This window comes from Mus musculus, chromosome 12, assembly GCF_000001635.26.
Source record: "Mus musculus strain C57BL/6J chromosome 12, GRCm38.p6 C57BL/6J".
Taxonomy (NCBI): Eukaryota; Metazoa; Chordata; class Mammalia; order Rodentia; family Muridae; genus Mus; species Mus musculus.
In genome coordinates, this window is record NC_000078.6 from 41,635,540 (window position 1) to 41,651,209 (window position 15,670).

Sequence of the window (15,670 nt, forward strand, 5' to 3'; positions counted from 1 at the left end):
CTCTGACCAGTAATACTATCTAATGGATAAGAACTTGAATACTTATATTTCTTGAGCTTTTGTTAACCTAGTGTAGAAATTATTACAGCAGTATAGAAGTCTTTCTTTTTTCCTTTCTTCCTTTCTTACCAAAGAATTAAAAGTTTACGCACAACCTTTGGCCTTGTAGAATTATAGGCAGGAGATTGTTTATATTGATACTGTTGAGTCAGTGCATAAAAATGAGGTTTCGAGTAAAGAATATACAAATATATGTTTTAGCAATTGACACTTTTTTCTCATCATGAGAGAGACAGAGAGAAAGAGACCAAGAAAAGGGATTTTTATAATGCCATTCATTTTTATCTAAAAATTATTCCTATAATCAATTTAGCCACATAATGATTAATCAAAGCATATAGCAACCATATCTGAAGCTTGGCCTTAGAGGATGTGACCCTTGCTGACAGTCCATATACCATTTAGATTTATTCGCCTCTTGGTCTAATGGTGGCGCCAATCACCATGATGGTGCTCTACCTCCCTTGCCAGTGCTTTCCCTAAAACGTTTTGTATTCTGATGCCTCCTGTGTCTTAAGCAAAGTTCTTTCCTAGTTAAACACTCTTCCTTTTTATTCATTTCTACAAAGCTGCCCATTTATTCATTCAGTGTGACAGAGAGGCTGTGGGCATACAGAATGGATTCCAACTGTCTTGATTTAAATTCCAGAAATGCCTCTTATTATGTTACCTTGACAAATTACCTAGTTCTATAAAACTAATTCTCCTCATCGTAAACTTGACATGATCATTTCATACATTCCATAGAACCTTCTTTTAAAAAAATGGTGAAATAATTGCTATAACATGACTAGCACAAAGCCCAGGACATAGTATGTGGTTTTTATGTGCCAGATTGTGGCTGTAGTTTTAATTTAATTGTTTTTTTTTCAATAAGAGCCTTGTATTTATTGTTTTTCAGATGTCATTGAGTTTCATTGTTAGAAATTGCTAAATGTCATAGGTAATTCTTACCCTTTGTAACTTTTATAGCGAGACAACAATGGCAGCAGAAGAGATGCAATCTAACAAGAGAATTGTTATGGTGGAGGTGTGCTGAAGCATCTGGAGACTGTGTAGGGGATGTGATATGTGTGTGTGTGTGTGTGTGTGTGTGTGTGTGTGTAGGGGGTGTGATGTGTGTGTGTGGGTAGGGGGTGTGATGTGTGTGTGTGTGTGTAGGGGGTGTGATGTGTGTGTGTGTGTGTGTGTGTGTGTAGGGGGTGTGATGTGTGTGTGTGGGCATCTGGTGGGCCTGAGGAGCTGGGCTATGTTGATCAAAACTGGTGGAAATAGAAGGGGAGAAAGATCTCAGTTTCCAACTTAATTACAAAGTATTGCATGCTTGTTACAGAGTGTGCAAATGCTCCTGGAATGCAAGAGACTAAAAGAGACACTCCTCTTTTCCCCTTATCCTTAAGCATGGTTCTAGACATATATCTGTTATCTATCTTTTTAATCTACATCTCATAGAAGGAGCTTGAAAGTATGAGGGAGGTAGTTTTACTATAGATTCTTTTATTTTTTAAATATTTTACAGACACATTTGAGAATTTTAAGGACATATTTTCTTTTGTTTATTAGATATTTTCTTTATTTACATTTCAAATGTTATCCCCTTTCCTAGTTTCCCCTCCGAAAATCCCCTATCCCCTCTCCTCTCCTCCTGCTCCCCAACCCACCCACTCACATTCCTGGTCCTGGAATTCCCCTATACTGGAGCATAGACCCCTCATAGGACCAAGGGCCTTTCTTCTCATTGATGACAGAATAGACCATCCTCTGCTACATATATAGCTAGAGCCGCAAGTTCCACCATGTGTTCTCTTTGATTGGTGGTATAATTCCAAGGAGTTCTGGGGGGTGCCTGGTTAGTTCATATTGATGTTCCTTCTATGACTTCAGTCCCCTTCAGCTCCCTGGGTATTTCTCTGGCTCCTTCATTGGGGACCTTGTGCTCCAAAGGACATATTTTCTATGTGTATGTTGCACTGACACATCTGTGTTGTTGTAATACTAGTGTATCTCACATAACAAATTTTGTAGTTATTTACTAAATAATAATCCTAGTAATAACATACATAAAATATCTATAGATATATTATTGTGTGACGGTAGTATAAACCTAGATAAATACTCACAGAAAATTAGGGGAAACAAAAGTAAAATGAATATCGTACAGCCTCCTCAGGCTTGACATTTGTTCCCATTGCGCTCATAGTTTTGTATTACAGGCATCTTGTCCTTTTTAGGCTGTCCATGAGATGATGTGTCTGAGAAAGGGGTTTCAGCAAGGAAGTATACTAGTTAACTTAATTACAAAACAGCTGTCCAATGAGGAGCCTGAGATGAGGTGATGGGGAAGGGCCTCACTCACAGCTCATTGGTTCAGTTTAAGACACAGTGATACATTTCTGACTTTTGGTGCTCTTCTTGGGCATCCCTTTTACTTCTCTCAGATTGGTTTTGGGGTGTCACCCCTCATCCTCTCATATAGACATACCATGTGAAACGTTCTGTTAAGAGGATGTTCCGTAGCAGCAAGCATATCACACCCAGAGACAGATAGTTAACATTTGAGCTCTTTTTATTGTTGATCCAATTGCATTTTCTTAGTAGTAGGCCTTTCTAAAGATGTGAACTCCAAGTCAAATAGAAATACTGCCTTGAAATAGAGACTACTAACTTTTTGTACACTCCTTTGAACTAAATATTGATTTTTATTTTTCTTCTACCCACAGTAATGTAAGCTGTCAAATATTTTGAAAAAACATATAAGTGTAATTATCACTGTAGGATGCTCAAAAGATTGCCTTTTAAAATACATTCTTGAAACAGAACTTAAGAAAAATATTTCAGCCTGAATAATAGCTAAGGAACTGACAGCATTTCTGACCTGGGCAACTCCTGTTAATCTTATTTGAGTTTATATTGAGTGCTGTTCCTCCTTTGGAAAGTTCAGAGGGAAGATTCAGTTCAGGGAACAGATACCCACTCAAGATATTGATTGCATTAATTATGAATACTTTTAAATTTTCACAGTTATATTTTTTTGTTAATAGGGACTTTTAAGTGACCCCACACAATGAAAGGCAAATGAGGATTACATACGAAGTTAGGATGCCAAGAGGTCATTCCAGCTGTTTGCTTTACAAAGCATACAACCTCAGCAGCTCTTTACCAGTCTGGCTTGTTTATCTCTTATTTATCTGTCCATTTTGAGGACTGATCTGAAAACCAAATAAGATAATGTACCCATGTCTTGTTAATTTGAACATGCTGTCAACACAATTATCATGAACTGACTTTCTATTTGACTTTTCCAAAGCTTAGTAGAATGCCTTCCTTGCTTGCCCATTTTAGAATATTAATGGTTTTGCCATTACGACTGAAATAATTCATGTGCTACAATGTTAATATATACCTGCTACATATGTTGGGAACGTAGTACAGTTTTGAAAAATTAAACACAAATTGATATCTTATTATAGTGAGACTATTTTTGTGTGATCTCCCTTTTTAAGTTGTTCAGTTTGCATATAGTAATGTCTGGGTATATTCATCTCAAATAGCTGAAATTTTATAATGCTCAATTAGCAGCTCATTTTTCCCTTCCACCAGTTCCAGGTAATCACCATCCTATTCTCTGTTTCTAAGGGTTTATCAATTTTAGTGTAGTCATGCAATATTCATGTTTATGGAATGAGCATAATGTACTTGGCATGAAGTACCCAAAGTTTATCCATATGGGTGGATATCCATGTGAGTGTGATGGTTTGTATATGCTCGGCCCAGGGAGTGACACTATTAGAAGGTGTGGCCCTGTTGGAGTAGTTGTGGCCTTGTTAGAGTAGGTGTGTCATTCTGGGTGTGGGCTTTAAGACCTTCATCATAGCTGCCTGGAACTCTCAGCTCTGCCTTCATCATGTCTGCTCCCACTTTGATGATGATGGATTGAACCTCTGAACCTGTAAGCCAGTCCAATTAAATATTGTCCTTTTATAAGACTTCTCTTGGTCATGGTATCTGTTCATAACAGTAAAACCCTAAGACAGTGGGATTCTCACCTCCTTTAGGGATGAAAATAAAACCACATTTTCTTTATCTACTCATCTATTGATGGATATTTAGGTTTGTCTTACATTTCAGAACATTACATGGTCTTATTATATAGCCCTGCCCTGACTGGCTGGGAACTTCCAACATTGTGATGATTATATTAGGTTGTCAACTTGATTACATCTAGAATTAAATAAAACCCAGTTGTCTGGGTGCACCTGTGCAGGATTTTTCTTAATTAAATTACTTGAAGTGGGAAGACCCATCTTTAATTTTAATCTTTTGAGGTAGGAAGATCCACCTTTAATCTGGGCCACACTTTCTACTAGCATCCTATAGAAAGGACATGGAAGAAGGAAGCTGCTACTTTGGGTCTTTTTCCCCCTCACTCTTGAGTTATATTAGAGATTGCTGCTTTGGGATTCAGGTTCCAATATATATGGAGAGTCATGTGGGATACCCAACCTCACAAGTGGTGATTCTTAGACTTTCAAGTGATATTTGTCCTGAACAAGTCCTGGATTCTTGGACTTTCCATGGGAGACAGCAATTGTTGGACTAGCTATATATACTAAACATACTAGATTATGTTGGACATAGTCTGTAAACCACTCTAGTAAACTCCATATGTATTTACTCTGTCAGCTAAAAAACCCTGGTTAATACATATATAGACCAGGTTGTACATGAATTAGAGATTTGCATGCCTCTGTCTTCCAATACTACATTTTAAGGTATGAGCTACCACACCCAACACTAAGAATATTGAATGAATATAAATAAATAATCTTTAAGTTCTTATTTTAATTCTTTTAGGGAGATATTATCTCAGTCATCTTTTTTGTTGTTGTTGTTTTCTGAGAAGCCTCCATAATGTTTTCTTGAACAGCCATACCATTTTGCATTCTCATGAGCAGTCTATCTTCAGTTACTAAGATCATTTTTAGAAAGAACAAAGCTGAAGGCATCATATCTCCTGATTTTCTAATATATTGCACTGTTACAGTAGTTAAAATAATATGATATGAGTTTATGTTATATATAGAAGATAAGGGTCAGATGTTTCAGGTTTAAGAAAGAGACTGAACCTGGGGAGAGAATGGACTGGATTCCAAGACAAAGAGAGCAGCATCTTGAGGGTTTGTGCTCTAGTAGCTTAGAGATAAACATACAGAGGCTTACAATGGAATCAAAGGTCTTAGAGTAAACCTGTGCATATATACCCAACTGATATCTGAGGAGAGAGTGGAGAAGATCCAATAGAAAAGGACAGTGTCATTAACAACGATAAACCTGCATGCATATCCACCTGCAGAACAATGAAACTGCATCTTCTGCTTTTTGATTTTTTTTTGTCCAATGACAGAATTTTTTTCTTTTTCCTTCCTTCCTTCCTTCCTTCCTTCCTTCCTTCCTTCCTTCCTCCATCCATCCATCCATTGTGCCCTCCCTCCTCTGTTTCTCTCTCTCTCTCTTTTTCTTCCTCTCTTTCTTCTTCCCTTCCTTCCTTCCTTCCTTCCTTCCTTCCTTCCTTCCTTCCTTTCTTTCTTTCTTTCTTTCTTTCTTTCTTTCTATTTTCCTTCTTTCTTTTTTCTTTATTCAGATCCACACAGCACAGTGTGGACTTTTAACTTTCTGTATGGGAACCACCACTAGAAAATAAGAAAATTCCTTTTGTTTTCCAGGTTTCTGAGGAGAAAATAAAGGGCGTGTCACTTTCCTTCAGCAGTTCCTCCTCACCTCTGAGTCCCCCCTTACATAGTTCATCCCCCTGCCCCATCCCCTTCTCCTTCCAGACAAGGCAGCCCAGTTAGAGGAACAATATCCACATGCAGGCAACACAGCCAGGGACATCCTCTGCTTTAGTTTGGGGGGATGCACATGAAAACAAGCTGTATTTTTGCTCTATATGTGCTGGGAGGGGCTTAGGTCTAGCCCATGTATGTTCTTTGGTTGATGGTTTAGTGTCTGCGAGCTCCCAAGGGTCTGGGTGACTCTTCTTGTGGAAACCAGCTCTTTATCTCACACATATACAAAGATCCAATAGTTTAGAATCAACAATATGACTTACAGATATGGAAAGTTTGATGACGTTAGTGTTGGCTATGATGTCATGCATATGATGACAAAAATCCTAGAAAAAAAAAAAAAACCTTAAAACTTTCCCCATGAGTGCTCAAAACAGCCTATGCCTAAGTATGGGTCTTGACCTTTGTCTTGCTGCATATAGTTTCATGTTTGTAAAGAACTTCACTTTCTATTCTTTCTTTCCTCTGTACCAGTGATCAGCATACATTTTATGAAAGGCCTGTTATTAAGTATTCTCAGCTGTATAAGCCATACTATCTGAAAAACATTGAATTCTGGTACAGTAACTAAAAAAATAAAAAATAAATAAAAATTATATGAAAAGAACTTTCCTATAAAACACTATTTCGAGAAACAGATGTAGATCTACCTTTCACCCATGAGCTAAAGTTTGCTGACCCTTAGTCTACATGCATCAAATTTTGGCCAGTAGTTTAGAAGAAAATAGTGCATCCATTGGTATGATTGTATTGGCTGAGGCAAAGGGAGCATGTTGATTGTTGAAATGCTAGCAGGATGTAGACACAGCCAGACAAAATGGATCGTTGGTTTGAGTTGGACAAGAATTATGGCTCAAGGATTCCACAAGGGTACTTAGAGTAAGGAGTAGCCACATGCTCAAAAAAGAGGGAATAGTAAATTTCATTACCCAACTAGTTTCTTTTTAATGTAAAAGGAATAGACCTGCACATAAGCAACTTCTATCCACTGCTATTTTTAGTTATTTGTCCTTGTAAGCTCAGTATCATTAATTAGAATGGCAGCTATTGTTTGGTTGTTTGAGCTCAACCTGCCTGCAGTGTGCCAAGCTAGCAGCACAGAAAGAGTGACTTCTTTAAAGGAACATAATTCTTCAATTGATTTACATTTATGGAAACCATTCTGATGTTGTCCAGCTTACTGGGAGAAAGCCTATGCATATCATAATGTCTTAGTCTCAAATATTAATGATCCCCATATTCCAACTGTTCATTCTGAATTCAACACCATGTTAGCTGTTTTGTAAAAATCAAAAGATATTTGTTGATAGAACTATTAATTATAAAGTATCCGTTAAGCCAAGAGTGCCCCTAGTTTTCTCCTTTAGGGTGATGTTGTATGAGAGCCTCACTATTTCTCACTGGAAAAACTAATATAAAATTTTGATATTGAGCACCCTGGTGGTTGTGATTCAAATGAGAATTTTAGTGAAAAGGACTGATTTTATTATTATTATTAGGAGACTGACAGTTGTTGATATTCTATTTAAGAAGAGCAAATTGTGTATTTGAGGTATGCTAACTAGCAAGCCATTAACTTTGTGCTCTGCTGCAGGACACCTGGGAACCAGGGAGTTTTTCTACTTTGTTTATTACACAAATAAATTCTCCTCCCTGAACCCACTGCAATACTCTGATTTTAATATGCAGCAGGAGCAGGCAGTAATAAATGCTGGGTCCCATACTGCCTCACCTCTAGGTGCTTTGAGACTTCCAAAGAGCAGTTCTGGAGTCTGGATTTCAATTTTACACACATCAAAAAGTAAATGACTATTTAATCTTTTACTATAACATGAAGAGGAGCAGGTAATACATTCTGGAATGGAGTTTAGTAGGATGGAAAGGCAAAACTGAAAGATTTTCTATTTCAGATGAAAGCGTAATGAGCAGCAAGCTTTCCCAAAGCATGGGAGATGACAATAGACGAGCAAAGAATGAACAGATTAGAAGTTGGTCTGTGCATGGGAACGTAAGGTGACCTTTAATGGAATTCTGGGGCCGTCTTTGGGGGATTATGCAAATTAAGCTTCTGAATTGGATAGAATGCAACTATCATTAAAATCAAGAGAATGCTTGCTACATGATGGAAATTGAAATGAACCCTAAATTGATGTTTCAGCCCCAGTCTCTTCTTATGGCTTTCAAAAAAATAATGCTTTCCCTTATTATTAAAGCCTGCAATGTTCTTAGCAATAAAGTGGAAAGAAATCAAGAAGGAAACTGGTAAAACTTCTACCCACAGCAAGTGAAGTGTCACTGTGTACTGTCTTTAAGTCTGCTATTAGGAGGCTTATAATTCTCTTATTTGTATTTTTATTAGAATGTTCTCATTACTAGTAAGAATAGATAGTGCACATGTTTACTGACCTTGTATTTTTTTTCTGAGACATGCTGGAGAATTCTGAATTTTCGAAGATAGTATTTAATGCTGTATTTTCAATCTCAACATTAAGTATTTAATATGATTCCTTGTCATATTTAGATCAAATATATTATATGATTGGCTTGTAGTTTTATTAATTCTTAGGAGTGTTTAAAGGAGTAGGATATATAAATATTTTTAAAATAATTCAACCTCACTATCTCCAGCTTTAGATCTATGGTGTATGCATTTTTGAAAAATATGCCATACATTATATCCCTCCCACTATTGGCTGTATCATTATTTGCGAGATGATGCGACATTTACAAACATATAGAAGGGTGAGTACCCTATAAGTTTTGTGCCACTGTTTTCTCAATATTTGAATTTGGAAAATAGTAGAAAAATAATTTAGAAGATCATGCATACTCTTTCACAGATGTTCATTCTCAGGGTGAGGCTACTCTTCTTGTAGATAGTGTGGTCTCCTAGCCTGAGCATCACTGTCCCCTGGAAACTTGTTGAAAATGTGACTTTGTGAGTCTCACTCCCTCCTGTACAAGGAGACATTCTGGACAGTGAGTCCAGCAGGGCCTGTGGATTTATCGACACAGTGGAATCCACTAACCTGTTTTGGTATTGCTTCTCACTGGCTGAATTTGAGCTGGCTTTGCAGCCTCTTTTGACTATGTGGTCAGTACAAATAGCAATTTCTTCCCACAGGATAAATTTGAACATCTTAAATCACAAGTCTCAAAGCTGTCTCCAGCTGGACTTCTACTACTGCCTTGCTTGGACATAAACTACCACTGCTGGGTTTGAAGTGGGAGGTCTGGTAGGGAAACACACACAATGGTGTCAGGTCCTCTTGATCCTCTAATGGAAACTGCTAGATCTTAATCACCATGTCAACTCATTAGGGTTTCTAGGAGATGGTTTTAGATCACTTTGTAGTTTCTACATTCTCTATGAATTTAGGGTTTAGAGAATGGAAAGCATTTGAGGACTTGGGGACTAAATGATCTTAACATACCTCTCAGCTCTTCAGTTCTTTGATAGTTAAATATTACTCAGAGAAAGGGGGACTGGCCAGAGCACACACCATGTAGGATTAACACAGTCAAGACTTTTTTCTGCACTCAAGAGTGGAGGGGTCCATGTTCCCTGTGGCAGGTGTCTGGGAGAGCTTCATAGGGGCAGAGTGCACCAGGCAGCTGAGGAGAGTAGCAGCCAGGCGACTTGCTAGCTTTCCTTACTTCTTCCCCAACTACTATGGCTGCATCCTATTTGGCTTCACTCTCACACTTGCCAGCCTGCCACTTAGTCTCCCAGGAGAATGACTGTTTTGATGTTATTCTCCTTCTGGATCTACATTCTTTAGCCCAACACAAAGAGAGCCCATGACTTGTCTGCTCTGTTCTCTTCACTCTGGCCTAGCCACTGCAGCAGTATGTGGTTACCCAGCAGCTGCCTGCTTTTTGGGGTGCTGCTATTTTTACAGGAAACAACCTTCCTTTTGTCTTGGTCTTTTTGTTTTGTCTGGCCGGCTCCTACGCAGCAATTCTATTTCTAGGAATATATCCAGCAGATGTACTGGCACGTGAGTTCAAAGAAGTGTGTGTGTGTGTGTGTGTGTGTGTGATCACTGCATGGCTTATAATAGCAGGAAACTGAAAGCCTTCTGAAGAAATGATACAACTGAGGACAGGAATGGTCTGGAATAATTAAGGAAAATAAAGGAGTGTTCTATATGTACATGTTTGCGTATGAGTAAACTCTCTAGATTAGTTAACACAATGTCTTAGACACAGACTCTTGCTTCCTTCAGGACTTCAACCTTTCCTTGCCGCCAAAACTTGTAAGGAAATATTAGTAAATGATTGCCTTTTGCCTTTCAGGGACATTGGAACGTCTGAAGCTTCAGAGAAGTTTTTTACTGTGTACCCTTTTCTTCTGTATGTTTTAATGTATCTTATACATGAATACACAGTCCTGTTCAAGGGCACACACATGCTTTACATGGGGTTTGGGATTGGACACTCAGGTCCTCGCACCTGCGCAGTGCCTTACCTGCAGAGCTGTCTCGTCATCCCCCGGCTTTACTTTTCAAAACCCTTGAAGTTAGAGAGTTCAAGGCCAGCTTGGTCTACCGAGTGAGTTCCAGGTCAGCCAAGGCTACACAGAGAAACCCTGTCTCAGAAAAAAAAAAAAAAAAAAAAAGAATCTGTTATTTAATTTAAAATGTTTCATTGCTAATAAGAGTAAGTTGCATATATATTTACTTATTAGCCTTTATTTTTCTGAGAACTGTCTGTTCCATAATTACTCATTTTGAAAACTATATTCAATATTTTCCTGTTAGCTTTTATATAGTACACTTGTTAATTCTTTACCTTTTGGATAGTATACATTCTTTGTGGGCTATAGCTCTATTGTTTAAAGTTACTCATATTTCATGGGCTAGAGAGAGGATCTGAGTGATTCCTAACATTCATATAGATGGCGTCACAAACCACCTGTAACTCCTGCCCCAGTAGAATCTGATGCATCTGTATTCCACAGGCATTTATACTCATGTAAACATACCAACACACACACACACACACACACACACCAGTAAAAGTAAATCTGAGAATATACTCTCTCACTTTCTATTTCTGCCCATGTTTTAGCCTGTGTTTAGCAGATTCTTCCATCCCCTCCTTCTAACAAGATCCCGCATTGTCATCCTTACTGAAGGAACCTTCCTCTATTCTGTTTCTAGAGTCTTTTTTTTTCCGAATATATAGTATGCAATGCTGCATTTGTAGTTGAATCAGAGCCAGCTATACAAACCTCTTGCTACCTGTGAGCTCCTTAGGATGAGTGGGTTCAACACATTTTTTTAAGCCAAATATAATCCTGCCTAAGAAATCTAGCATGTTGAGAAATTTAGCATATTTGTCAAATTTAATGACTGTCGAAAGCTCTGTGCAATATTTATAAAACCTTAATCCTGAATATCACTCTGTGAAACGACTCTACTTATTTTGGAAATATTTCAACTTAGTCCAATTAGTATCCCGCCCAAGTCCTTATCTTTAAAAATGTAAACTCCCTAATTTGCTGAGCATTAGATCGTCCCGTTGCTGAAGGTTAAGGAAATGAAGTGGTGGAGAGCAGAGTCTTTGCCATCTGTTTCCCTTCTCTCTCCAGAATCCCAGAGTGCTGCAGGGATTGTCCCTGTGTAACAAAGGGAAAGCAGATATGCTTGTTTACGTTTGAAAAGGCCCCTGTCAGCCAGTGTAGGTTCACTTTCTCTGTGATAGCAAACAGCCATCGTGTGAGGCTTGCTGTTCATTGAGGCTTGTTTCCCACTGCATTCTGTGCACACCATGCGTTACTTGGGTTTTGTTTCTTTCCTCAGGATCTCAGCTGTCAGAGTTTAGTAGTCTCCAGGGAGATGGAATAGAAGCATGATGAAACAATGGGATGTATCTTAAGACCTTTCAGTGTGGCATGTATTCTTTCCAGTCATATGTTCTTGAAGTAAACAAGTCACATGGTTGAGCTTGCTGTCAGCCTGGTAGGCTTGTGCAACCTTCCTCCAAGATGGAAGGAAACCATTTGAACAATCAGCTCTAGCTTTCCTTGAAAGGGGGTTGGTTTTGGCTCCATCATAAATATGAACACACAACTGCTACCAAATGAACATCTGCCACACACATCACAGAGATGTCTTGCTTCTCAACTTCATGGAGAATCGTATGGGTAGCTGAATGTGAGTCTTCAAATGCTTAATTCTAAAAGGTTTCTGAACATACACTACTAGACTTTCAGTCACAACCAAATGCAAAATGAATCTCAGATGTTCTGGCCAGACTTGCCAGGTCAGGGATCATTGCACTCTACTGTTCTGAACGCAGCATTGTACACTTTGCACTATGTATACTGTCATACTGGGCAACTCCCAAAAAATGCTATGTTGAGCACCTCGTCTTCCACTACTGTGTTGTTGTGGGTTCTTTGACTGGGGTGGAACTTTCTTAGATTTTGGTAGAGATAGGCTGCCAGATCAACCCACTACCAACAGCTAGGGGCTTTCCCCACACCTAAGAACACTGAACCCTGAACAGGAGTGAGCAGAGAATGGAAGAAGTCTTGAGAGTGGGATGGACTCCAAGTGAGGAATACCATTATGTTACCTCCCAGCCTGGTAGGCTCTTGTTTTGTCTTCTGTTTTTTTTGTTATTGATTTAGTTGCTGATATACATTTCATAAAAAGAAAATCATTAAGTGAAGCTTGGCTTGAGATTAGAACCATTTCTAACAATTTCTGAAATGCCCTAAAATAATACTTCTTTCATCTCATAATACATATATATATATATGTGTGTGTGTGTGTGTGTGTGTGTGTGTGTGTGTGTGTGTGTGTGTTTTCACAAAACCGATGGTTTCACAACCAAAATACTGATAGATCCTGAAAGCATTGGGGCGGGGCTCTGCATCCTGCAGTACCAAGTGCTCAGTTGAGATTTAATTCTTTATATAGAAATTCTTGTGTTCAAAAAACATTGATTTTATTATTTTGCCCTTATCAATAATAAGTGATAAACATACATATACACCAAAGAATTGTTTTAAAATAAATTTCCTTTTGATTTCTTATCAATAACTGTTTGAAATGTATGCCTTTTTTATATTCCTGAATACCCAGACTTGGATAAAAAGAATCTACAAGTGGGAAAAGTTCTATAAACCCTTCAGAAAGTTAAGTGAGCCTAGGTCAAAGCACTGTTACAAGCACTGTTTCCCTTTGCCAAGGTCAAATTGACATAGCTGAAGAGAGATTCTGGAAGAAAAATTCTTAGAAATGGCATCCTGTAAGTTTGAATGCGTTAGCTGGTGTTCTATATTTATTTTGTTGTATTTTTAACCTCCAGGGTATATTGTTTTGAGTATTTTCGTACCCACTTGTTTTTGATTGTTGTTATGACTTCATATTTTTACTTACCATAGAGTCATATCATTGTTCAGTCACTATAAGTTTGCATATGTAGTGACAGAGGGATAACACTGACTTTATAGATGCTGATCATGCTGGGTGTCATTACCATATTTGTCTCAATGCTTGCATTGACAGCCATATGTTAGTATCCAGGAAGCTCTGGCAAACATTACTGTTATATTTTATAGTATTCTATAGCCTTCTGTCTATGTAGTTTTTGTCTACCAATTTTTTTATGTCTGAGGGATTATTTGTTTTTGAAGAACAAAGACCTGCTCTTGCCCCATGTGGGCCTTGTATTTTCTGGTGGCTTGGGAATCAATAAACTGTCTTTCTACCTACCAAATACATACTCATGGATGATTGAAGCTGCTGGTGTTTCTATGATAGGAGATTTTTCTTTGTCCATTGCTTTTAAAAAAATATATTCAGAAGAATCATATTTTAAGAAAAGATTAAGTGTTCCATGGAAGAAAAATCTTTCTGTTTCTGAAGTGTACACAGCTGTTAAACTTAATTAAACAGATTTTTAGAAAAGGGACTGGAGTGCAAGTTCATGAAAATCTGACAGATACGCTTTGTAAGTGAAGAAGAAAGCTAATCGAGCCAAGCATAGCAGCTTAATATTAATTTTTAAAACACTTCCAGTATATTTGTTGTAAATCTTGACAGTGCTATTTTGTATTTTCTACTGAGTTATTCTACAATTTAACTTTAGCTTTTGGTTGTCAGAGATTACTAATCAGTTGGAAAAATTTAAAATCTCGCCACATTATGTTGATATTTACTGCAAGAATTTTAACCCTTGAATGAAATGCAATTTGTAGATGAAAATAGTGAAGTTATACTTTCAAATAGAATTGATGTAATCGATAACAATCAGTTAAAAGGAATGGAGGATTAACAACATTCTATACCAAATCAAGGCTAATAAAACAGGTTTGATATTTATTTGTAGCATTTTTTAATACTTAGCTTTAATTCTTTTTAACCAAATCTTGACTTTTTTTAATTGACTAAAGCACAGCTATGCCATTTTAACAGAAATTGAGCTCAACAGTGTACCCATAGTTCAGTGAAAGAGGAAGAGCCAAAAAGCCTAATGAATTAGAATTTGTTGTGTCACCGTCAGATCCTGGGAAGCTTGTAGCTGCATTCGGTCTTTGAATTGAATTCATGATTTTCCTTTGTGCCTCTTGTGTGTGGATTCTGAAGGAACATTATTAAGCATTAGATTTCACCTTCTCAGTAGGGAAAGCGTATAAGAAAAAACGTGAAAAGCATAAAGGTGTTTAAATTAGGCCTGCTGGGAATGAACGCAAGAAATAACACCAAATTGTGACTTATTTAAATTACTCGCAATTTCAAACCCTTTGTCTCTCATTCAACAACAAATGCCAGCTTTTGTTCTCTGGGTAGAATTATGAGGCAGTAACTGGCATGCTTAAATACAGTAATGGAATTAGAAGAATTTCAAGCCCCGACTTAACCATCTCTGAAAAGATGTCTTTTGTGTTCATGCTGTGGAAAAGGATCACAGTAGGCTTCCTTCAAAAACCCACTGGAGAATAAGAACACAGCTGAGCTCCTCAGTAGTTCACCAGTCACAATTGCTGCAAATAATTGAAGATTTAAAAACAAATTATGCTGAGCAGCATAAATGCTATGGCATGCTGTCTCGCAGGGCTTCAATTGATATGTTGTGTAGCCAAAGTCCTGTCATCAACAGAATACCCCTGAAAATGGGATGTTGGTCCCGGTGAGTTCTCCGAGATAGGCAGTGCCTTTACTCATGCTGGAGAGGAGACAGGCACAAAACACTCCTCTGATGCTTTGAACGGGAAAGGCTGTTGCTTCTCTAGGTCATTTCCATTTAAAGACTTGTTATCATTGATTATGCTGAACATAACTCCACAGCAGTGGCTCTCTCTGTCCCTCTGGAGGACCAGCAGCAGAGAGGATCTGTCCCCTAAGTACATCAGCAGGCCTCATAGCGCTTGTCCTCACCTAATGTCATCATGACTAAAAAACCACTTACAAGGTTGTGTGTCCGAAAGACTTCCTAAATCTTTTCATGTTCGTCCCAGCACAGATAGTATCTAACCGAAAATCTCAGGATTTTTCTTCCCCACGACACATAGGTAGCCTCTGATCATCTTACTCCATTTATGCTTACATTTATGTATTTTAGTACCCATTTCCTAAAACAGGAGCATACCTTCATTTGACTGAATAATAGAACTTTAAAGTTGAGGCCAGTTGACATTGTATTTGAGGTGACTGCGGTCAGAAGGTTATATGCCTTGCTGTAGTTATGTGGTTAGGTCTGAACTAGACCTCAGTTTCCTTATCCTGCAGTCTAGACGATCAGCTGGT

General features: G+C 38.0%; 1 protein-coding gene across 3 annotated transcripts in view; it reads left to right on the top strand.

Annotated features, from left to right (window-relative positions):
- The window catches only part of Immp2l (IMP2 inner mitochondrial membrane peptidase-like (S. cerevisiae)), a 931,528-nt gene that overhangs the window by 611,479 nt on the left and 304,379 nt on the right, over positions 1–15,670 (top strand). The window contains exon 1 of one of the 3 annotated variants that reach the window (XM_017315262.1): positions 9,328–9,907. Within the exon in view, the coding sequence (XP_017170751.1) occupies positions 9,708–9,907 (200 nt within the window). The 5' untranslated portion in view covers positions 9,328–9,707. 3 annotated transcript variants of the gene reach the window in all.